The 27,488-nt window shown below is 27.7% G+C and overlaps 1 protein-coding gene across 1 annotated transcript in view; it reads right to left on the reverse strand.

The window, feature by feature from the left end:
* The window catches only part of LOC132917748 (LIM/homeobox protein Awh), a 79,522-nt gene extending 55,089 nt beyond the window's left edge, over positions 1 to 24,433 (reverse strand). The window contains exon 1 of the mRNA XM_060978629.1: positions 24,311 to 24,433. Within this exon, the coding sequence (XP_060834612.1) occupies positions 24,311 to 24,343 (33 nt within the window). The 5' untranslated portion in view covers positions 24,344 to 24,433. The remainder of the gene's footprint in view (positions 1 to 24,310) is intronic.
* Positions 24,434 to 27,488: the final 3,055 nt, after the last annotated feature.

The following is a 27,488-nucleotide window of genomic DNA, read 5'->3' on the forward strand; positions in this document are numbered from 1 at the left end:
TTTATAACGTATTCATGTACGCACACGTCCAAAGTAAATAGTTGTAAGATATGAGTAATACAATAATTATTTTATTATAAATTTAAAAAATACACTTTATCTAAACATTCTAAACTAATAACCCAAATAAATAGTGTACCTATATAATATCGTATTCCTATAAATAAAGCTAAAATACCAAAATATTGAATTCATTATTACATCTAAAACTCATATTATATACTCAATACTCATAACTAATATTATTGCAATAGTATTATGCTCAAATAAAAATGGCATCTAACTAATAATTGCAATAGGAAAATGTGTATAATTATTAATAGTATATTGCTCCTAATCTGCAACGTTAGGTTGCATCAATTGCATAGTTAATTTGTACTATACATATAATATTACATATTATATTAAGGCATGCTAAATACATTATACGTATTAGAGTATTATATAATAGTGAACTTCAAACGATAAATCTAAAATTCTGCAAAAGACGTATACTTAATGTTACAACATAATTTCTTTTGAGTAGGTGTACGTAAATATTATATGTCATGAGTTTGTCAATACATTGTTGATTTAGTATTAATGATGTCATGCATATATTCAATTTTATAACCAAACAATATATTTTACCATTTTTACCATTAGGCATAATTTAAAGGCATAGGCGGAGATTTATTGAATTTGTTTTTGAAGGAGAAGGGATCAAAACTTCCAAACTATAAGCGGCAATCAATAAAACATAAAACAAATATTAATATTATTTTTATTTAAAAGGTACCTAATGAATATTTTTGGAGGGCTAAGCTCTAATCTCCTGTATTGAAGAGAGTAGTGTCAAAAATCAGCCCCACAAGCCTCCCCACTAAAAAAGTGAGTTATCAAATATTAATATCAATACAATATTATATAGCTACTGATGATAAATATTATCTTTTTATGAAGTTATAATTAATATAAACATATTCTGTTTTCTAGGTAAGTTAAGTTTTAATACAATTAAATTTTGTTATTAGGTAGGTAATAGAAACACATTACTTACACATATTATAATAAAATCAATCTATCTTTTCATTCTATTGTATCGTTAAAAGATTTAAGTATAAGATATTTAACATATTGAAATATTAAAACAGTAAAAGATAATATACCACATTAATAAATGATACAGTTCATCCGTAACTAGAATGATACTAATGATTGTTAAGCGGTGACAATAGTATAGGTATATATAATATAAGCTTTCGCCGTTGTTCGTCATCGGTCACAAAATGAAAGGGGAACTAGAAATATCGATCCACCATCATTCTGCGGGCTCTTTAATATACTTTATAGATGTCTCAACTAGCTAGAGATGTTGTACCTACGAAAACACAGTACTTTTCATTCCGATTAATATCTTATTAAACCCACCAACTAACCTATCTTAAAATATAAAAACGTACAGTATAACCTATACAATTATAAAATTAATATTATCCTTATTACAACTTACATATCAAGCCCGATTGAGAAAAGAAAACTTTTTTTGGTCATTACTGCCTGCAGTAAATTTAATTATATAGACTTATAGTAAATAATATTTCTGGTATGAAAATGTATGTATTTTCCTATACCTAACTCTCAATATTATATAATATGTGACATATATATAGTAAATAAATATTACTTTTAATTTTTAAATAATAATACTATGAAACTTAAAGGGGACTTTCTAAATGCTATATTCTATATTTTGTTTATGCCTACTTTATATATACCATATTGTACCATAAGGTAAATGTGGATATAAGTAATAGACGCATTAATATAATATATGCATAAAGGTTCCCCGCGGGCAACGACATATGTTACATAATATGTGACGTTTTACGGATATACGGTACATTGGTTTTAAAAAGTATTAAAATGTATTCTTCAGCAATGTATTTATTATAAGTAGCCAAAATTAGTTTATTTTCATGGTCTCATGGATAATAGATTTGATTATATTATTATTATGGGATATTACATATTATTATGTACAAATTTATAATATGCGTTCTAAATATCTTTGTAAACCTTTCTAGGTACCTACGTAGAAAAATTAATGTCCATATTTAGTTCTGAAAAAAGAAAAAAAAACTATCTAACTAATTTTTTTTTTAACTGAAATTTTTAAAATATGTAAGATTAAAATATAAAATTCAAAAAAAAAAATCCAATGTGGTAACATGGAAATCTCCTAAGAGATATTTTTTTAGGTTTCTGACATTCATACGCCAAACGCTTTCAAAATTCATAACAATCCTTCGCTATATTGAAAAACCTATTTCTATTCGAAGTTAAGTTTCCTATTACGTAAATTTGATTTTTGTCATTATCGTAGTACACATTTATTTTTTATTTTTATTAATACAAATTTATACATTTGGATTATCTACCTCCTGTAGGCTATGCTTGTGTTGGAGATAGAGAGTTACAGTTTAACTTAAACTATAAGAAATTAAATTAATAATATATGAGTATAATATTTTGAATGTTGGTAATATTAATACAGACTATATTATATAATATAGGTGCACAGAATAAAGAAAGAATATTCATGTATTGCTATGGTCAATGTTAGAATATATTATGAATTAAATTTTTTTTTTAATAATTAATTTAGTTTGTAAACCCTAAAGCTAATATTTTTTTTATCGATCCCTGAATATACAAAATGCATTAAATTATGCATAAAGAAAGTGAAGTGAACTAAAAGATTACGATTCGCCTCTCAGTCGAAATTTAGTGACGTGTGAATTATAATGCAGCATATACAGTAAAGCAACCATGTCGTTATAGTCTTTGTAATTTATATATTTAAAAAATTGTTGTATAAAAATTTAGTTTAATATTCATTGTGAATTTTTAACGTTTATTTAGATAAATCTATATTAACTATTTACCTAGTCGTGTTTGAATCAAAACAAAATAAAATTGATCAGTAAAATAGAATAGGCTACATGAGTTATAACAAAACAATTTCTCATTTTTGTTATAGGTACTTTAAAAAAATCACTAATAGGTACCTTATATTATAAAATATTAGTTATAATAAGGCTATTATAAGGCTTATAACATTATTAGAATGATACTATTAGATATTTTAATGTTTAAATTCTAGTTTCTATTTTATAATTTATTAATATTTAGTGTTGAATTAAAAATTAAATGATATGACATAAAATCAGTATTCAATGTAAGTGTGTAAATGTATAATAATATGTCTGTTTGTTCACTTTTTACAATTACCTGTAGGTATGGATATATATTATATAATATGTTGTATTGCCTTATACATCTATACGCGAAAACTAAAATGTTTAAATCAAACCGTACCGTCAAAATTCTTCATTCGATTATATTAATATTTTATGTACACAAATACACAATACACTATTATATTTATTATTTATGTAAGTACTACATGGTTTATTATATATAATACCTATACGCACGCATGTGTGCAACGGTAACTGTATTATGATTTTGTTTTTAAGAAGTTTTGGAAATACGGGGCCGGGATACCCGATAGCGCGCGCGGTGTATTGTATCAAAAGCCTTCGTCAGCATTTAGTTCACGCCTTTTCCAGTCGACTGAACAGCTCGACGGATTTCCAAGAGCTGGTTGATTCAATTTGCCGTGCGATTTGCTCGGAATACGGGATTGCCAGCACACAAACTCTGGGGTTGTTCTCTTCTCATCCCTTTTCACGGGGTTTTCAAATGGGGTACAAAACTTTACGTGCGCGCGCTCTGGTGTATGTCTATATATACGATGCATATGTATATGTATATGTACACTATATATACGTGCAATACACGCTCACCGAAGTAAACAACGCAGCAAGAAAAAAGAATCGAGAGAGGGAAAAATGGTGACTTAAAATTTCACAAACAACCTCGCGACGTACAAAGGATACATTATATTATATGTATATATATATACATATATATGTGTGTGTGTGTATGTATAAAGTGCGCGTGTAAAGCAAGATTGTTTTTTTTTATCTTGGAAAATATACAAACAAAGACAGAAACCAGTGGTTATATAAATCTGTAATTTTTTAAATTAGCCAAACAATATTCAAATAATTTACTAATAGCATTTAACGTTTAAGTAGTTCTTAAAAAAAAAAACTAAAAATAATGATAAGTACCTACATTATAAATAATATTTTACTTTATTCTTATCTGTTAAAAAAAACGAATCAAATGAATCAATAGGTACGCAATAGGGCGTAAATATGTCTGTAGTGTTACACACACTCTATACATTGATTTATTACGAAATAAGTAGTTTTTAATCAATCTCAATTTTTTTTTTCATCTGTTAAATGCGTTTAATGATTAAAATCTTAATTTTCGTTATGAGGATTGACATATCCATTTTCACATCCACATATTATTATGTTGTCTTCGTATTACAAACACACAATATAGCAAATTTGTTGGCAGTTAGAACTTTGTATAATTTAGTAATAAAATTACCTATCGTCAATATATGTATAATATCTGTATTTTCACATAGGATTTGTTTTTGTACGTAAGACTTAGTAAGATTTAAGACTGTTCATCCAATTATAAATATAATATATATTATACAACAAAATAAACTCAAGAAACAATAGTATAGAGCGCATATACTTAAAACTGTAAGACCTCAAGTCTATACCTATATAACAACCGAAATGTATTTTATTTGCTGTCTAAATAGACCAAATATATTTCCTATGATAAACACGTTTGTTCTGGCAACAAAACTGAATAACAAACATCCATCCTAAATAATTGAGTTTAAAATTGGAGAGTCTAGGACAACTTTAAATTCGTTTCTGGTAAATTGTATATCCAAGACCTCGTTTGCACAATAATAAAACGTGACAAGAAAATTTAAAATTCAACGAAATACCAACAATATATCTGTATATATATATGGTTTAACTATAATAATAATGTGTTGTATTATACGTATAAAAATTAATAATGAACTAACAAACTAACAAATTTACTTATCAGTTTTTACCAATAACACTTTGTTATTTTCATTCTCCTACGACATACATTTTTAAAAATACAAATAAATATTTAAGATATAAATGTTATTTTTATGACAACTCAGTATTTAATCTTTAACAATTTATAAAAAATTAAAGTTACACAATTATTTATTAAAAATGTCAACATTTTTATAGATTTTGAGTGAAACGATAAATAAATTCATTTTATAGTGAATAATTTATTAAATTAAGTATTATCTTCATTCACTCTGATTTTAAAAATTGTTGTAAAATTAATTCAGACAAGACTACAAGAGAAATACTCTAAAAGTTCCATGTAGTTAAAAACAAAAACAAAAAGGAACTTATAAAAAAAAATTTTATTTTAAATAAGCCACTGACTTAAATCGTTTCAACTCAATTATCAATGTTTTCGGTAGTTTATCTTTAATAACAAACATACAACAGAAAAATTAATTAATTTAAAAACCACAGTCTTTATAGTTACTTTTTAATAATACAGCTCAAATGTTACGTGTCCATGTTCAATTTTTAAATTAGTACTTTACTTTAAAATTTATAATTTTACCATCGTAGATTCGTAAAGTGTATCTAGTATCTATACTATTTAAATAAAGAGAATACAAATTAAAAATATAACTATACCTAATTAAAGATGAAGGTAAATATTATTACAAATCATATTCGTAATAAGGTTTACTTAAACTATCCTATACATTGTGAAAAAGTAATTTTGATTAGGAGAGAAAGGAAATTGTTTTATAAAAAAAACACATTGCTATAGTATTTAGTATTTAGTTACTTTAGATTCAGAGAGGTCAGTGAAGTGATAAATGATTGACACAGTTATGTGTGTTTTTTTCTGCCTATCATCATCTTTTAGGGTAGTAAAAATACTTTGATTTTTAAAAATGGGGGTTGTTTCTCATAAAATAATAGATTATTAGTTGGTAGTTTGACCCCCAAACTAAAAGTAGGTAAATAAGTTCATAGTACTTTTTTAAAATCGGAACATCTTTAGACAAATTCAATTTTTGACAAAATGTTTATTAGTTTTATTTGTTTTAGTTTAATACAAAATCCTACAGAAGTTGTTCTTATATTTATATACAAATATTAGCCATAATAAAACATAATACATATAGGCACAATTTTTTTTATATACACATTAAAATTAAGAATTTTGACAAAATGTGCGTCAAAATATCAAACTATAGGTATCATAATTATAAATTCATACAAACTACATCTCAGTTTTGAAAATTGAACACAAGATTTCTCAAAAAAAAAAACTTTATGCCAAATCCATACAAAATAAAAATATATATAAAAGAAATTATTTGTATAGACATCTTAAGTTCAAATTTAAACAAAATTACTTATTCAAAGATCAATAACGATATTCTATTAATGATAATTATTTAGTTATGATTTAATAACATTCATATTTCATATATAATATATTATATGAATATGAAACTATAACATTTACGTATATTATATTATTATGAACTTTACTATACGCATACGCAATGACATTTTTTATTTCCTTCGAGATATTATCTATTTATATTATGCATCTTTTTAGTGGTTTACGGTAATTAAAGATATATATTATTAATTTTTAAATTATATAAGTTGATACAATATGGTATAAATATATATTATTATTATATTTAAATACTAATAATTTAATAAATACAATATTTTTGGAAAAAATTATATCAACCTACCGCCATACTAATATTAAAATAAATGACTTATAAATAGCTATATCAAAAATACATATCACGTAATATACTTAGTGATATAAACTGACACCTGCAGATATAGACTGTCTCCGCTCAAAATCGTTTTTCGTATACAATTATATATCATTAACACGCCCATTATAGTAATCCACTCGACATCTAATATACTAATATACAGCAGAAGGTTACCCACTTGCTTGCCTTTTTTTTGTTTCGGTTCATACCATATTATCAATTATATTGTTTAGTGTGTATATTATGCTTGGTTCGGATAAATTCGAGATTTATTTTATAATAAAATATTTTGATTATTGAGAGCTTGAAGTTTGTAAATAACGTTATGCTTGTAAAAGCAGTTTAAAGTCACTATATCAAAATTTTAAATTTTATATAGGTGTATATACATAATTATGCGGTTTATAAGTTTCGTTTATTGCTGCAGTACAAATGATTCGATGATGTGCGTTATAGTTACATTAATCGTACGGTAGGCACGTATATGAATTGGGGTGAGCGGGACGGTGTGTAAAAGATTAGCAGATTATATCATAATACTGCATTAATCTTCTCGTATATTTATACATACATTGTACAAATTACGGCATTATTGTGACGTGCCTTTTGAAGAGAATAAAAATTTATCACGCGCGTATTATTATTTTATCGTCATATTATTATTGTAACTCTTGCAACTCCCGTTATATTATTATTATACATAGCATATTATAATACACGGCGGCGATTGCGTGGCGCACGTGTCCATTCGATCCGGGAAGCGCACGTCGAAAGACTCTGGTCAGGTGGAAAGTCTCTTTTTTTTCTCCACCCTCTCCCTGCACTGTCCACTGAATATATATAACGCGCGCACACACATCTAAATATTATGCGTATAGTGTGTGTGTGTGTGTGTGTGTGTGTGTGTGTGTGTGTGTGTGTGTGTGTGTGATGGATGTCACCGCACTGGGAAACTGTCAGCGGACTGGAATGATCGCGTTATATGCGCGCGCGCAAAGGACACTGCCGACGACGACGGCGACTTTATACGACGTGTGTTGGCCGCCGACTGTGGAGTGTACGTCTCTCGCACGCGACTCCTCTGGGCACACAGCAAGAGATCGCCCGCGGAGTCTACACAGAATAGAATATTATATTATTATGCAATCGTCAAAAAATATACGTTCCCACGCGCATTGCAATGCGTCACGCGCGCAAAAACGACACAGAAATAAAATTATAATATAAATCTCCGATCGATGTGAACGCTATATAAAAAATATTATTGGTACTTATTATACTTTAATATACGCGTATTTATTTTAGTGGTTATTGCGAGTCTGGCTACCGTGCGCGCATAATCCAAGTCCGAAATCGAGGTTAGGTGGTTTTTTTTTTTCAATTTTTATTGCCGCGTGTGTGCCCGACCAAAGTACCTATATATATATATATATATTCTTATTTCGCGTTTAACGTCGTAAAAACTTCTTCGTATATACATCTATAATAGTATGACTATGACACGGGTACGCGTTTACCGTATACATTATATTTCATTTTCGACACGCAGAACATAGACGGTTGTATAAGAGTATAATTTATATTCTATTAAATTGTAAATACGCGCTCCGTGTGCTGATACAGAGTGATTCATCGAGCACGATCAGCCCAATTTTTTCATCTGATATTGAATTTATTCAATTCTGATTTTTAGAATTTTTAAATATACTTAAACACCGTATTTTAAAATACTTGAGGATTTTTTAATTTTTTACTGTAAATATTATTTAGCAGATAATTTTAATTTTTTAATTTTGATGTACCTAATTTAAAATACGATTTAATAGTTTATCAGTTATTGAAATGCTTATATTAAGGATAATAGTCCTTAAAAATGATTTTACTGCAAAAATAAAAAATATATATGTAATATTAGATCTAGTAATTATTATACTTTGACCATTTCTATGAATTATAAGTGTTGATAGGTAGATTAATATTAATTATTAAAATATTGAAATCGCTATAGCCCCCATATCTTTCAAATCCGTTATCATGAATCTAATAGCCTTATTATTTACTAAATTCAGTAACTCAAAATTAATCGAGTTTTGATTTTGATTTTTAATACGTAAACATTTTCAGAAAAAATATCCATTAAATAATTTACAGTAGAAAAGAGTTCTCATTTAAAAAAACTTAAGTTTATATTTTTACCTTAAGTAGTACAAAAATCATAAATGATATTTAAAAATTCCAAAAATTGAATTTTGAATTACTGTTTCATTAAAGAGATAAAAGGAAGAGAGTGTACTTGGCGAATCACTCTGTATATACTCGCAGTATAAATAATTGCATACTACGTCACATTGTTGAATACGTTTTGAAACGAAATGAGCCATTCGACGATATTATTTTGTCTACTAAGTTTACTTTGTTTACAAGTACTACCGGTTGGTCAGCCTCGAAGTTTAAAAATATACCTAATATCAATTCATGCGTGCGGCAGCGAGAGAAGCTATAAAACAGTATAACTAGTAGGCATACTCGTCAAGTTGGGTGGCATATACTAGCATATATTACGGAATGATAAATCATTTGAGACCCGATACCTCAGATAGAATAAATAAATAAGTATTATTTCGTGATTTTGCAATTTAGTTTTTCCCACATCCAATTTAGCACCTTTACTATCTACATAATATATATATATATATTATATAGCCTGAGACGAATCAGCTTGCACTATTCAATGATCGTATCGAAATGATTATTATATGCTACTAATTTTATTTCCCTCGCGATCTATGCATATTTCTAGAAAAGTCGTGACACATATTAATTCTCGATATAGCTATTACTACGTGTGTTTACTCCGAGTACCGTGCATATAATACTCATACCTATAGTCTCTATAAATTTATCAAAATATTACAATCGTACATTATACGTTCTACTACGGTTTCTAGTGGTCATGTATACATACGCCAATTATTACGGTAGGTATATGGTGCAAGAACGACAAGTGGTCGATCTGTAAAAATTGACGAAATGATGATCCTACTCCATATAATATAATCAACCCGCCGAAGCTAATGAAAGAGTGTGACCGCGGGGTCAATCGAAACACCATGATTGCGCTCTCCCTGTCCCGTATATATGTATACATACATTTTGTCTGTGGGGTCGATCGCTAAATATATATAACGCACACGTCGTCCGGAACCCACACCCTAATATGCACATAATATATAATATTGTATTTACTATACCTACAGTCTATATACGCGTAGTCCGTATACTCAGCATTCGAATGTATTAAATTATTATGTACATTACAGTCATTTGGGAATACCAATTACACCGCAGGTTTTCGGTTTGTTTTCGGTGCCCTGCGCGTTTTTCAACCCATTCGCCGAGGTGCCGCCACGTATAATAAAGATATACAACTTTATAATATGTACATTGTACATATAGCGGCAATCACGTCGTATCGTAATTGAAACATATATATAAACGAATCTATATGTTAGCGACAAATGACAATCCGGCAAATGGCACGTATTTCTAATAAATATATCGTCGTTAGCAACCCCGATGCGTATAACTACATATGGAATGTATATATACATAATATAGTAATGTTTCACCGTAATCTTATTAACAGCTAAGCCACAGAATCGGTGCAGTAGAGAATGTTTCTGCAAATTATTATGGACTCGTGAAGATTTTAATAACTGCTAATATACAGACACGTCGCACGATTCCGCATAATTTTGTATGCAACGTTACCATTACATTACTGTTTGCTACATATAGTTGTATATAATTCAGAAGTAAAAAGTACAAAAATGTATGAGATTCAATGTTGAGTGTATTTATCATATGTGCATACGATTAAAACAATAATTTGAAAATAGATATTTTAAGTTACTCATTATAATTTAAGTGTATAATATTTTTCATTTATTATTGTTATGAAATAATAGTATGTTAAAATATTTTTTCATTAATTTTCACTGAAATGACTTTATAAGTCTTTTTTCAATATCTTATTACTCGATAGTTGTAGAGTATGTCTAGCGTACTACCACCCATTTCTCTTTTTCGAATTTGCACGTGCGTGGAAAGTTACTATAATAAAATGTAAATGTGATGTTTTTTTTTTTTAATTATATGGAAAAGAATATTAAGTTTACGAACTATTTAACTGATAAATTCACAATTATCAGTGATTATGCTACTGTCATGCGAACAAATAATGATGTTGTATCAAATTACAATTTATAAAAATTCTTTCAAAATCTGTTAAAATACTAAAATAAATCTTTAGTCATAAGAAAAGGAACCATGCGTACAAGTCAAAATATTAAATATCACAATCAACAATAATTTTAATATAAAATAAAATCATGAATTTTTTCAAAATAACAAATTTGTCTATTGCACAAAACTATTCGTATGTTACAAATTTACAATACTATATGTTTTGCATTTAGACATAATATAATATTAACATGATATATTTATTTATTATTAAGATTATTAATTATTTTTATTGATTTCAAAAATATGTTGGGAACTATAATTAATTAATTGGTGACCCTCGAATTAAGAAGTACTGCATTATATGATAAGCCATGGTACCATATAGACTTTTTAGACATCTATTAATTTTAAAACAAACTATAAGCAATTTAAAGTTGTAAATTTGTTTTTAATTTAAATATTCGTAACTTGCCTCAAAATTAAAATATCCAAATAAAGATCTCAAAGTAAAACAAATGATAAAAATTCATTGTTTACAATAACACTCGTATATGATTAATATCAAACACCTAATAAATGTCTATTAAAATTATAGAATATTCTGTGTTGCAACGATTCGTTATGTGCGACACTGCGGTGATAATATTGATATAATAATATCGTATTTATATTAATTCCCATAAAAATATCACACCTGCTACGTTTACCTATTTGATTTTTTTTCAGATGATCAAAGTATACAGTCAGTTCTCTTACGAAAGCCTCGATTATTTTATACTAAATCATAAGATTTTATCTCTCCCTATTTTTTTTTAAATATTTAATTCAAATTTTAAGTAATATATTTAATCATGAAGTTATAGAAAAATATGTATTTCAAATATCAGTAATAAAATTGGTAATTCCCAATAATTCGTATTCCATTACTAATAGATTAATATTACGAGCACCTATACTAAGAGTTAAGTACTTAGGTACTAAAACCGTGAATTACAATAATTAAAGTTTATCCAAAAAAGATTTTTTTCGTCTTTCTTTTAAAGCTTAGATAAATATGAACAGTAAACTTTTTTTAGTAAATAATAAGTTGATAAGCATAATCATTTTTAAAAATAACTCGTGAGTCTTATGATACTTAAAAATTTAGAAATTTTATTACTCATTATTCTTTGTAGTTAAATTATTATTATCATTTTAATATAAGCAAATGTTAGCTTCATATAAACATTACTAATGTTTTAATTATTAATTCTACATAATATAATAATATTGAAAAAAATATTCAAGTGAAAATGTACTACATTATAATATAATGTTACTATCAACCACTGTTTACAACTTTTCTCAAAAAAATATAAAACCGGTTTTTATTTTTTTAATATTCTTGAGTGTCTGAATAGTTAATTTATATGGTCAAAATTATATTAAAAAAAAAACTCCAAATAAATGTATAATACTTGAATACGTGTAAAATTTATCTTCATCTTTCCCTACAATTTAACGGTGTAAGATAGTGTTTTATATTTTATGTGAAGCAAAATATATTATGTCTATTTTGTTATTGTATGTCAATCTAAAATTACGAATGGAGTGTTTGCTCTTAATGTGTAAATATGTAATTTAACAAATTTTGTTCACATATAGTACTTTATAAAACGGTTATTTTTTATTTATTTATTCTACAAGAAATTAATGAACATCATTAAATAATATGTCCTATATATTATGATCAAATTCCCTAAGCGGACTGACAATCGCAAAAATTGTAATAAATAAATAATTATTTGTTTCATATTAGTTATTTAAAGAATACAAAAAAAAATACAAACATTTATTCTATTATGAATCCTGCCGACCTGAGTTGGTACAAAAATATCTACATTTTATTTATAATTGTATCAATTTAGATTTCACATTTTTGCCACATGAATTTAATATAAGCAGCAAACACACTCAATTTAATGAAGTATTATACTATTATATTATTATTTAATAATTTCAATTTCGAATAAAATTCCACTTATCTAAACGAGTACAACATTTTAATTAATATATTACAATTATGTAACTTGATGCTTATAAATATAAAAATTAAGCATTTTAGAAAAAGAAATCATTTTCCAACTTTGTATAAGCTTTTTATACCATAACTCGTGAAAAATGTAATCAATAAATTCTTATATTTCTTAACATTGAAACATAATTTTTACAACTTTTGTATATTATAGAATATATTTTGAATAAAAAATATTCAAATACTTTATATTATATACGCTCAATTACTTCGGGTTTTTTTATATAATATATATTCTATTTATTAATTTTTAACAGGCTTGAATAGTTCTTAAACTTCTTATTTAACTGGAAAATATATAGAAAATTAATATAAGTATTAAGTAAACTTACGAGTAAGTTGATATTTACGATTTAACTGTAGCGATATTAATTAAATACTTTATTATATTTAATTATTATAAATTACTTTATTAATTTGATGATTTAAAATGGTCAAGTTATTAAATATAGTCTATAGATATAGTATTATTTACTATTTACCAAAGTGTTATTAATTTCTTATAATCAACTTATTTTCTATGTATAAACCAAACAAAAAAGATAATCATATATTTTGTCATATGACAAAAAGGACTATTCATATAATTCATTTGATGTTAATGGTTTTCATTGAATACGTACAAATTATATAATACTGGTATGGTTTTTAAACATATTTCCGGGAAGTTAAACATTTGAGAGGGGAATACCGAGTAACTGTCGTGACCAATCGACAAATTATGAGTCCGCAAAGGCTGCGTGTATAATAATTTTAAAGTATTGCAACAGTAAAATTCGCAAATTAAATTCCATACATTTACAAATTATCACCACTATTAATTGTTGCTGTTTATAAGTATTAGATTATTATTATTATAACTAAAAATTGTTCATCACAGCATATGGATTTAATTTTTTAGGTATGACAATGTCTATCAATGTTATAATCTTATATAATAGCAAGTTAGATCAATAAGGTATAATACTAAAAGGTTATGTAATACGAATGTTATTTTACTTTTTTATTATTGTAGTTGTTTACGGAAATTGTGAACGAAAACCAATAGTAATTCTGGTCGACGGTCTAACAATTTCGACGATTATTTGAATAGTTTGAATAAAAACAGCGAATTATAATTTAATATATTCGGTAGTTGAAAGAAAAAGAAAATGAAAAAAGTCAGACACGAAGGCACAATTATCAATAAAATATTAAAATCTATTCGTATAATTATTATTCCTTTGGCAAAAAAAAACCGAGGATTTTCTCTTTACGCGAATAATAACGATTGTTCTTTTTTTTCGCACCAAACGTTAATTTCTCAACAAAAAAAATTGGTGGAGGAAGGGTCGTTTATATTAAAATATATTTATTTTTTTACTGCCGCGTCGTAGTATTCATAATAATGTAATACATATATATATATATATGCGTTTTATGCGTGGAGAGAGAAATAATTTTGAACGGAAACAAAAACGGTGCTATATATACTTTACCACAACGATTGATAGTTCGGGGACAGTGGAGGGGATTACGGTCGTGCGTATAAAAACAATAAAACTAAAAAACCGCAATTTCCCCGACCCCTTGTCATCCTCTTCCTGTTCACTAACGCCAATCGCCGTCGCGCCCAGAGGTTTGGCTGTTTGCTCGCCGAATATATTATAATATTATTATGAATTTTAATCAAATATAATATATATATATATATATATATATACATAACAAGCGGCCGAAGGGCATGCGGAGTCACGACGACGATACACGACGACGTGGTTCATTTACATTTGCACCGCCGTCGCGGTTTTTGGCATGTCAAACACCACCGCCGACGGCGTCGGACGACCGAATACGCTCGAACCATCCCTCTCACCCTCCTTCCATACCAACCACGAGGTATATATATATATAGGTGTCTGTACAGAGTCATCGTGTCGTTACCACGGTAACTTTGTCACCGGACGATGGCCACTCCCACTTCGATGGTTTTATTTGGAAAATTTAAAAAAAAAAACAATCCACCGAACCCCGCCCTCTCGACCGCTTATACCTACACATGACTTCTCTAGGAATCCGGAGGTCGGAAATTCGGTTCCTCTCTCCCTACCAATGGCCAAATATATATAATACGTGCACATAATCTAATAAGTAGAAAATATAAAACAATAATAATTCCAAGAACATTTGTATAAAATTGCGCATAACGCAACTATTTTGCCAAAGCTTCACTACGTCTTAGATTTTTAGAAATCTACAAATACTGTAATAATAATAATATAATAATATTGCATATTATTACAATAATTTTTTAGATTTACGTGTGTATATAATACATAATAAAGCATGATACAAAATATCTATATCTCATATTTATATAATGTACTAAAATGTATGTACATGATGTGTATGTAAATACTATGTACCTATCTACAAAAAGTCTGAATAATTCCAAATATTCTTAAAAACTAAAATTGAATAATAACTAGAACCCCTGAATAATATATGTTTGATTGTTTGTCTTGCAACATACAATTTAGTAATATTATGTTTGGTGCAGTGGCGTATTGACAATGTTTCTAAGGAGTAGCCGCTCCATCAATATTTTAAGGGTGGGTGGTTAATAATAATAGTTTATTTTAATTGATGTTAAAAATAATGAGACTTGTCTTGAGTAAAATATTATATTATAATAAAGTACAATGAGGCAATTATCATTATTATTCAACGAATTAAATTTATTTATATCCGTAACATTGATCAAAACTGTTTAATATAAGTGATGATCAATCATCAAGAAAGAAATTGAAAATACTACTTTTCTAAATTTGTATAGGATTTTAATATTAATGCAGTATAAAAAAAGAGGGTAACAATAATCCAAATTAAGTATGTATAGGAATATTTAATAAAACGGGTGGTTATGGGTGGTATATAAGAATCTTCGTTCCTTAAGTAAAAGTAGTTCAACACACCACTGGCTTGATGTATAGGTAAAATGTAAAATGTACTAAGTTTGTATCGAGGAACTTGTCGAAGGACTCCACTGCAATAAATATATACGTAAAACAGACGAGAAACATGATTTCACGTTTAAAATAATAAAATAACATGAGTCTTTCATACCGTTTTAAATTTGTAATGTATATTATGGATCTCTCCATAATTCTGTATATACTAAAATAGCGTTTCTGATTAAAAGTATACATGGAAAAATATTACAATTCACAACACAATATCTATACTACTATTATAATTATTTTCATATAAGTACTTCAGCGTACATTCAAAACTTACGAGTATATTTAAAATAGCCTAAATAGGAAGGGCTCATCTAGGCAAATATCTAAGAGATCTTAGGGGTGTCCATCCATTTACAAAAATTATTTTTAAAACATTTTTTAATATTAAATTATGTTTAATAGGCAATATAATATATTAGTACATATTATATTATATAGTATTTTGAATGAAAATGTATACAACGTCGTCATACACAAGCCTATAACCTGATGAAAAAGCATGGTCGCAAAATCTTCTGCAAAAGTATCTAACCACCATGAAGTAGAGTTACGTAATTATTTTAAATAATAGGTATATAACAGCTATGTATCCATATTCAATTGCGCCTTGCTTCAGGGTCTTTTCGGTTAAAAAGTAAAAACCATTCAATCACGACCACACGCCGCGTTTACTTATATAATAGGTTTCTGGTTTTATTTGTTTGCCCTGGAACAGCGTGACACGCGTAAGACACATTATTTTCTACAAAATATAAACACTGCCCATAAATCATCAGAAACACAATAAAAATTAAATAAAAAAATTAAAAATGAAAATTTTTTTAAAAACTCGCCATGGGATGATCTCTACAACTATACCTATCTCTTTCGATACGAAGAATTATTGAAACTTACCGACAATACACAATAATATTATATAACACCTTTTTCACCTTTAGCTATAATTTATCTACCTACTCACTGTGTAAATATAATATTAAGTAGTCGCGTTTCCAATAGTTTCATGGTATTTTTGAAAATACTTTTATCTTTCGATTTCTTTCAAAATTTCTAATTTTCTAATGATTCACCAAATCTAATATCATAGATATCTATAGTGTTCAAAAAACTTATACGAATACTTTCAAATATACTATAATAGGTACCGCGTACCTAAATTAGGTTTTTCATTCGTAATACTTATACATACCTAGTGATCGGAACTACTTTTGATAATCAAGAAAACAACAAAAATAAATTAGAAAAAAACGGACATTTTTATACAAAATCAAATTTTATGATTTTGTTATAATTCAAAAAAATAACCTTACTAAACACAACATTTTTTTTCTAAATAATTATATTAGCATTTTCTGTTTATGGTATAATTGTTCTCCTTTAATTATAGTAATTTATTACTAAACCATTTGATTAAATGATTATCCAGTTATAATTAACACAATAATATACGATACGTTTTATTATCGAAGTTGTTGCTTATATGTATTATAAAATAATATACGACGCGCGACGTATCTTGTAAATGGTTGCAGCTTCTTCTCTTGGCTGTCTTTTTAAAATATTAAGCCTGTTATTATTTATTTTATATCTACAAACTCATCATTTGACTTAGGTACTCATTTCAGTATATATTTTTGTACATGCCTAAATTGTATACTATCATCGCTATGTTTTTCAAAATGCAATATTTTTATTTTAATTCATTGTTTTTTTCCATGTTATATATTAATAGATTACGGCTTTTTATTTTTTAAATTCCACTTTGCGTCAAATCAAAATAACAACAATAAAATGAAAAATATCACCGGTAAGCCCATACATCCCCTATAACTATAACATTTTGGTATATAGTTACCCTCGCCATGGTCTACAATATTACGCCTCCGTTGCGGCAGAAACAATTATAGCTGTTAAACACGATAATAATGCGGCGTATTCTGTTTTTATCATATATATATATGTATGTATTATTTATATTATCATCCCTGTCCACTGCCTCTGCTGCGCGACACACATGTTATTTGGCTACCGGTTTAAACGTCCTCTCGCTATAAATGCCATGTACATACATATTATACAATATACACATGACGTATGTATTTTATATAGTGACGAGCATATAACACACACACACACACACACACACAATATCATATGCATAATACCATCGCGGTATAGTCTATACAATACACATATATATTTGCACGTGTGTGTGTGTGTGTGTGTGTGTGTGTGTGTATTTGTGAATGTGTCTGTGCTCGACTACTGTGTATAATATTATGTATAGACAATAGGATTACACGGCGGCGTCGGCGACTCGCGTATGTCGCGCGCGTTAGTCGGGCCCGGAAGGGTCGCCGCACCCTTCACCCAGCGCGCGCGTAATCTCGTTATAAGTCCCACGTGCTTACATATTATTATTATTATTATTCGTATTCGTATTCGTACTATTACGTCTGCCCATGGCGACCGCGCGATATCGATACAAAGTTCGATAAACCGATGTACCTATACACAATAATACACATACATACATAATATATATAATATATTTCATTATAATAATATATAATACGAGATGCGTATAATATTATATACCACAAAACAGTTACCAGTGTATACAATATGATATATCTATTTCAATTTACTACGATGAATCTGTACAGCCCGAGTTCAGGTGTACGCATATAACATAATACATACGCCGGTGCGGTTTTTTATTATATTATGACTAAAACATATCGCGGGTCGATCGACCCATACCCCGCTACGCACCCCACACACTGGTCGTATGGTCGTCACCTGTCACACAGCAGCTTTTAGATGTTCGATATTATATTATTAGATATATGAGACAGTCCGAGTTTACTGATGTGAATATGACGGACGAAGAAATAAGTGTTTACGGTGAGGGTACATTGATTGTGGTAATAAAATTGCATATGTCGTGTAATATATTGTGTAGTCCTGGGTGGATTAGCCGATTTACACACAGATAGCATATCAATTAGACACGTCTAAGGTATGACTTAAAAATACTTGAAAAATAAATTATTATTAATTTGAACAGATTATAATTTATAACAAGATAAGATTAAAGGATTAATTAATTTTAATTAAAAAAAAAAATCAAAGAAATCGTTATGCTTTATAGTGTATTTATAATAGCCAGTAGATTTTGAATGTATCTTCATCATTACTGAGTAAGTCACCAAATACTTATAGATACACTAATAACCCAGCTGTTGCTATTGAAATTAATTAATCAATAAAAAAAATAAAACAACAGACAAGTGGTCCATAAAACAATACAAATAACACACGAAATAAACAAAGTTAATCATAGTTTATGTTTTCTGTAATATTTACAGAATAATTACGCACTCACCATTGATTTACCTATAGCTAGTTCTATATTAATATATATCGGATAGCGATTATTATTTATTGGTGGCTGTGATTGACAGCTAAATAGTTGAATATGTATGTTATATACATTTTACACTATAATCGTTTAATCCAAAAATCACACACTTCTTAAAAGTTTTTGTATCGGAACCAGAAAATTGTATAATTACTTAAAAATAATGTATATAATTTTAAATATAAAATATATTGTTATTAATTATTTATATATTTAGTCGACTAAAAAAAATTACCGTCAGCTAGCTAAATATTCATCATAATATTTATCTATTAAAATTATATATTTTTGTGTATTAGTCATCATTTTTTGAAGCGGTAAAATGCTGTAATTTCAAACTTTGACGGTGGTTTCTGTAAGAAAATTGGATCTAGTTGGTATTTTGGGAGGTTAAAGTAAAAATACTCAGTACAGTACTTTTCAAAATAAAATTATAATATTATAATATAAATATTTTGACTCTTTCAGAGATATTTATATGCAATTAAAATGTTCAACTTTCTTTAGTTTTTTTTTTTTTTTTTAATGTCAATCAAAAATTGTTATGTTGTCAAAAATTTTGGAATTTTAATACAAGATTACTCACAAGTTGATATTAGTTGAAACAAAAAATACATGAGCACAAATTCACCAACAAATTGTATAAGCGTTTGAAGTTAAAATGTTGACGATATCATATCTAATTTATAAAAAATTAATAGGTTCTGTATAAGTTAGATATATAGTATCAGTAGTATCACCTATATTAATAATAACATTTCTACCGGAAAAATATAGATAAAATAACTATTTATACTTAAACGATTTTTGTTTATATTAGTTACCAATAACCGTAAATAATTTAAATTTTCACCAAATATTTACAATATTTTCTATACGTGATAGAATTTTCAAAATATTTTGATTCTTTGTAAACTATTTATAGATAATTGAAGTTTTCGAGTTTATTTTAGTTTTTTTTTTAAATATCATTAAAGAATTATTCGTCGAGTCAAAATTATTGAAAACTTAACACAAAACTCTACATATTTTGTTCTTCTATCTATATAAAAATATTAAAAATACTTTAACACAATTTGTATATGCATTTTAAATTCAAATTTGGACAAAATTACATAATTTAACAATGATATACGTTGTTCATTATTTTGTTATAATTGAAAACAATTATTTATAAAGATTTACAACTTTTACGTATGTTACAATATTTCACTTTTTACTATACGTACACAGTGACATTTTCTAAATAATTTTAAGATACTGTTCTACGGTAATATGATATGTTGACTCAAAAATTATCAACAATAATAATATTATACTATATAAGTAATAAGTGCATATTATTAAGATTATTAAATATTATTAACATATTAAATGTAATGTTTTTGGAGAAAAATTAATTTAACCGACTGTATTTACTAATATTGTTAGTAATATCGAAAAACATAACATGAAATAAACTGGTGATTTGGGCTGACAGAGATCGTCAGCGTACAAAATCGTTTATCGTGTACAATGATATAATATCACTGATTTAAAATTTAACAAATCAGTAACACTTTCAGTGGTCCTCTCAACACCTACTGTACAGCAAAGCGGTTCCCACTTGTCTACCTTTTTTTTTCGTTGTAAAAATATCGCAATTTAAACTATACCAAACCTTTTGGTATATTTGATATAAGTTTCAAGACGTTTCAAGCGTTTTATGATTTTGTTAGAAATAATAATCATCTCCGTTGTCGTAAACGCCTATCTTTTTATTTTTTAAAAACGCTATGTTTTATTTAGTATACAATATAATGTCATCACATATTATATGTATGCAATATAGGGTAGGACCGGAGTACATATATATATATATGTATATAGTATATTTTGAACGCATAATATATTATACACGCAGAAGAAGAAACAACAACACCCGAAATGCGTGATGCAGCGTGTTAGCCTCGTATATATACAAATATTGTTTATTCATATCTAGTTAGGGCTCGTAACGCACGTATTTGTGCGTAACATTTGCCGGTAGAGAAAGAGAAAGAGAGAGAGAGAATGAGTGAGAGAGAGCAAACAAGGTTATACACAGTGTAACAGTTCCTTTGGTTGTTTGAGTTCAGATTTTCCCGGCCATATCGACGAGTCCCGCATGTATACATATATACGTGTGTGTGTGTGTAAACGATGAGTAGAGGAGGAGATGCGTAGTAGTAACAATAAAGACAAAACTTTCGCACCCAAATCGCGTGTATTCACGTACACGTATAAATGTGTATTTTATGTGTGTGTGTGTGTGTTTGTGTGTGTGTGTGTGTGTGTGTGTGAACCCGGTACAGTTGTTACATTCCAGAATGAACACGATAGGACGAGCTCTCCCGACTGAGGTTATTTACACAATTTACACAGTGAACTTTGATAGTAAGTACATAAGAATATCGTTTACTATATAAAATTAAATCAGTTAATATTCCAACAACGAATTACGTAATATAAAATTTTAGAAACGCGAGACATGAAACGGAAATAAGCACACAATAACGTATATACACCTCTGGAATTCATTGTACTTAAATAAAATTGCAATACGGTTTGTTTGCGAGTTTTTTGAATTCTATTCTATTGTGTGATTTATACACAATTCCATTTGACCAGTTCAAGTCGACCTGCAGTATTCGAACAGTGTATGACTCTGTAGCTTGTACCTGTTAATACCGTAGCGATAAACACAAATCGGTTGTATCATACAGTTTGAAACTGAGAGATATGTTAATATACATATTTAGTATGAAATGAAGGGTATAAGACAATTAAAGGGATTTTTCGTAAGATTAGTAAAACACTTATAATAAAATCCACATGTATGCATTTAAAAAGATTATAATATAAAATGCGATTAATTAATCATCTGACGCGCGTTTGACATTATCAAATATCGGTTGCTGATTTTTGAGAAAACAGAAAAATAATTATCTTGCTTCACACTCATACAACACATATAGCCATATAGGCAATAAGTATATATCTCTTTTTCTCTCTCTCTTTCTCTCTTCCACACTATGTCTATGTCTCTGTCTCTCGGTATATATGTATAATACGTAAAGCCAGTTATACTACGCGTTTGCGGCGGATGACGAATTTTTTTTTTCAACATCAGTCGGGTCAAAATATTTTGTAGCTAATTGTAATAAAGGAAACGACGAATCGATATTCGACGGTTGCACAGTAGGATTGATGAATACGCGGGCGCGCGTATACGGTTGAGCGGACTATAAGTAAAAAAAAAATAAATAAAAAACGAAAATCCGCCGACTATATGTACGCTGACGAAGGGGTCTTTTTTACGCGGAGTTCAAAGGGCTCCGGCAACACAACGCCACATATATACACGCCGGTAATAATAATAATCCCGTTTCGCGATCCTCCGCCCGCACTGGGGTGCATACCATTTCGATTTTGGACATTTGTAAAAACTCACTCGTACTGCACCATGTACAATTGTATAACGTACACATACGCATATACACACATACAAATTTATATATATATATATTATATCACCAGGCGATTATTACTTTTATATTTGCTCTCTGCCGTTTGCCTTTCGTTTGTCGATAGGCCGACGACCAAATCCTTTTATAGCGCAAAGTTCCAAATAAACGATTGACGACGACATCTGCCATAATATGTATCACATTCACACACACATATACGAGTATACCGGCGATAATAATTATGCCACTCGCACCCTGCAGAACTAACATCATCATTTATGAGACACGACAGTTGATATAATGATATAGTAGTTTATTTATGTATTACCTATATGGTTGGAGTCAGAGACATATTTAGAGGGGGACGATTTTATATATTTAATATAAATAGGTGTACCCTAAAAATCAACGGACTAGCGCGACTGTTTGACCAAAGTTTAACTAAGATTTTACAAATGCGTTCATTATATTTTGAAACAATAATTAATTTAATATATAATATATAATAAACGACGATAGTCCACAATAATATTTCATATTAATTTTTCTAAAATTCGTTATTTAACTCGTTACACCAACATTTTAACAAGATTTGACTCGGATTCTAATGTAGTATGTAAAATAAAAGTACAAGAATAACCTAATGCGAATCCGAGTAAAATATTACGGTCAGAATTATCTCAGTCAGATAATATAACTATTATTGATATACCTAACATATTTAGTGATACAATCAATGACTTTGTGAGAATCCAATATAAAATATATTAATTAATAACAATTATATTATGTATGCTAGATTGAGTACTAAAATTGTTAGTGACTAACCTAAACTTTGAATTTTCCTTCGCCAACATTGCCCTAATTTAAATTTACATCCTTTTATTTGTAGATTATAGATGTTATATTGTCGTTTACAAGCAACAATTATTCACCAATTTCCACGGTCTTCAAAGAAAAATATATTTCCTCAGTTCAACTTTGGCAGAATGTGCATCCCTTCAGATAAACGTGCAAAATTAATATTGTGTCGAATTAATGATAAATCAATGGTTGTCAAAGTCAGTATATCACCTTGTTTCAATTTTAAGCGAATAAGTTTAGCCAGTTTGCAATAAATATTTTCTAATACTTTTCTATTTAGAGAACTACTGAAAATTTGCGAATTTAGATCGTTTATGTCGGTTTTTACTGTGGTTATGAATTTATGATCAACGTTACTTTCAACTATTATATTTTAAGGAGATAATTTTAAAAAGCACTTACAATTTTTGGCATAGCAAGGCCACCGCTGTACATCGTCTTTTAGTGTTTAATGAAAATGGAATTTGTAGCCTTCGTAGATAATAAGTGACTTCGTTTTTTAACTAGGTATTAACAAACTGCACCATTATGATACAAGTAAATACAAAGCTGAGTTCGGACTGACAGTGTAATTGTTGAATAAAATAAAATAAACTAGTCTTAAATACCATAAAACGTAATTTTGAATATAATAACTACAGTAGCGATAAACGTTTTTGATAAAACCGGCGTTTTCGTGCAGCTTATTTGAACGTTACAACTATAACATCAACAGCTACTCGAGCCACAAACTCACCTACGGCGAAAAGGTTATCAGGCCAGAATTCAGCGGTCTCCGTTATCGTAAACAACAGGTCGGGTTGCAGCTCAGATAATACTTTTGTTTGTAGTTTCCTTTAGAGCACAGCTAGTATACAACAATTAATAACATACATAAAGGTGATATTATATGTGCGGATCTTAATCCCCGGCAAACGGATGACGCATTACGTCCAGTCGGGAGTGACGAGGCTCGCAAATAAACGCATGCCCGTATATTAAACAATAATAATCGCTTCGTCGAAATGCTGTTGCACTGAATAACACACAACGCAACGGCATCGCGAAAACAGTTTGATTGAGAATCGATTGGCGCGGAAATAGAGTCGGGCGACGACTTTTATTCTTTTGCATTACAGACTGACCGGCGACGGATATAATACCGATATTACTGTAGTTAAATTATATTATTATAGTTGAAAAAATCAGTTTTTTACGAATTTGTATCATGCAGAAGAGTACCTATGATAAATAGTAATATTATTATCACAACCCATGTCGGTCAAGCACAAATAATATTTTACAACAATAAATAATTATACCTACGTTATACATCAATGTTTCGTATATTGGCGAAAATAAATGCATTATACATAAACGAAATAATTTATGATTTCACCAATAAAAAAGCCAAAATAAGAATGTGCATTAAAATTGAAATTTTTTGTATTAAATTGTGTTAATAATTATGTTACTCGTAGTAAAATATTTATATATTAATTTTTGTGTGGGTGCTGCTCTGATGTATATTACCTAGGTGTCGAGTGGGTCACTTTTGGGCATGTTAAATTTGAATTCAATTATATATCATTGACTACGACAACGATTCTGAATGGAGACGGTCTGTGTCAGCCTATATATAACTATAAATATATTTCATGGGTTTTTTTTTTATTGATATAGCTATTAAAGCTGTTAGTCATTTATTTTAATTTTAGTATGGCGATAGGTTTTTTCCGAAAATATTATATTTATTAAATTATTTATATTTAAATATAATAATAATATATATTTACACCATATCGTATCAACTTATATAACTTAAAACTTAATAACAAATGTCTGTAAATATCATAAACCAGTAAAAAAATATGCTTAGTCCTTAGTATAAATAGATAATACCTCGAAGGAAATCAAAAAATGCATTATTACATATAGTAAAATTCATAATAATATTTTATACGTAAATATTTTAGGTTCCAGTGAATAATGTTTTTATTTTTTTTAAATCATAACAAAATAATCAACATCCTTATTTATCTTTGAATAAGTAATTACGTCCAAATTTAAACTTAAAATGTCTTTGTAAAAATAATTTCCATCATTTATTTTTATAATTTATGATTTTATAATAAATCACTTTTGAAGAATCTTGACAATCTTGTGTTCAATTTTCAAAACTTAGGTATAAAGTTTTTATAAATTTCTAACTACAAATAAGTTTGCGATTTTTTATGATTTTGACGAGTTTCAAATGTAAATAAAAAAAATGTGCCTATGTATTTTTAATATGTTTATACTAATATAGATACAACTTATGTGGGATCTTATGCATTTTCAAGAATTTTAACCTATCAAATATTATTGTTTTATCGACCTTAATAGAAAAAAACTAAAAAAATTTAAAATTTATCAAGCTTATAAATAGCTCAAAAAGAGATCAGAAATTGAAAATGTTATATTCATCATATAACGAAAATGATAATATTTGTTTGGTAAAAATATCAATTATCTAATATTATTATTATTTTTTTTTTTTGAAATATACAAAAATATCAAAAATTGTTTAATAAAAAATAATTATTTTACAGGTAAATCTCAAATGTCGTATAAATTTTAACTTAAAATACTCATGAAAAATTATAGATAATTACTAGGAAAATAAATTAGGTTGAAAAATGTATGAAATTATGAAGAACCTTGTTTTACATTTTCAAGTCTTAGGTATAAGTAAAAAAATGTTTATGGATTGCTAACTGCAAAGTTATTAGTTCATTTTCTAGATTTTTATGATTTTTGACAAAATTCTTACTTCAAATGGTTATATAAAAAAAAAAAATTATTGAGACTTTAGATATTTAATATCTTTTAATTAAGAATAATAAATAACTTATAAAGTTATAAAGAGTTTTGTATTAAATTTTCAAGCTTTTCTATCTAGCAAATAATTTTTTAATTGATATTTATAGAAAAAAAAATATAAAATTGAAAAATTAACATGCCTATAAATAACTGAAAAGGAGTTGAAATATTTTGAAAATATTTTCGTGAATATAAAATTATAATATAAAAATTTGGTAGTATCTACAGTATATCGATTTTGTCGAAAATTATATTTTCATAAAAATTCCCGGTTTTCTTATTTTTTTTTTATTTATTAAAAAACAATTATAAAAAAAGTACTAGGAATATTTTACTTTTGATGCCCCCAAAGTACCAACTAGATAATATTATTTTCTAATAGAAACCACCCCCATTTTTGAAAGTTTTACAGTCTCAAAATTTTATTACAAACAGATAAAAACACATATCATTGTAAAATAAATAGGTACATTCATAGCATCACTCAGGATCAAAGACGTTGATTAAATTACAATTTATTCCTAATATTTATATTCATATTACTTTTTCTTATGAAAGTGATATTTCCTATTTAAATTTACTTATTTAAAGTTTCATTTATCTTGTTATTTGTCTATAATTATACGAAATTTTTATACGGAAATGTATGCAAATAATCAATTAGAGGTTATTGGCTAATTTTCATCTAGAGCCGACCGACTAATAGTCTTAATTTATTTACACTAATATTATGTTTTTA

The sequence above is a fragment of the Rhopalosiphum padi genome, chromosome 1 (assembly GCF_020882245.1).
Source record: "Rhopalosiphum padi isolate XX-2018 chromosome 1, ASM2088224v1, whole genome shotgun sequence".
Lineage (NCBI taxonomy): Eukaryota > Metazoa > Arthropoda > Insecta > Hemiptera > Aphididae > Rhopalosiphum > Rhopalosiphum padi.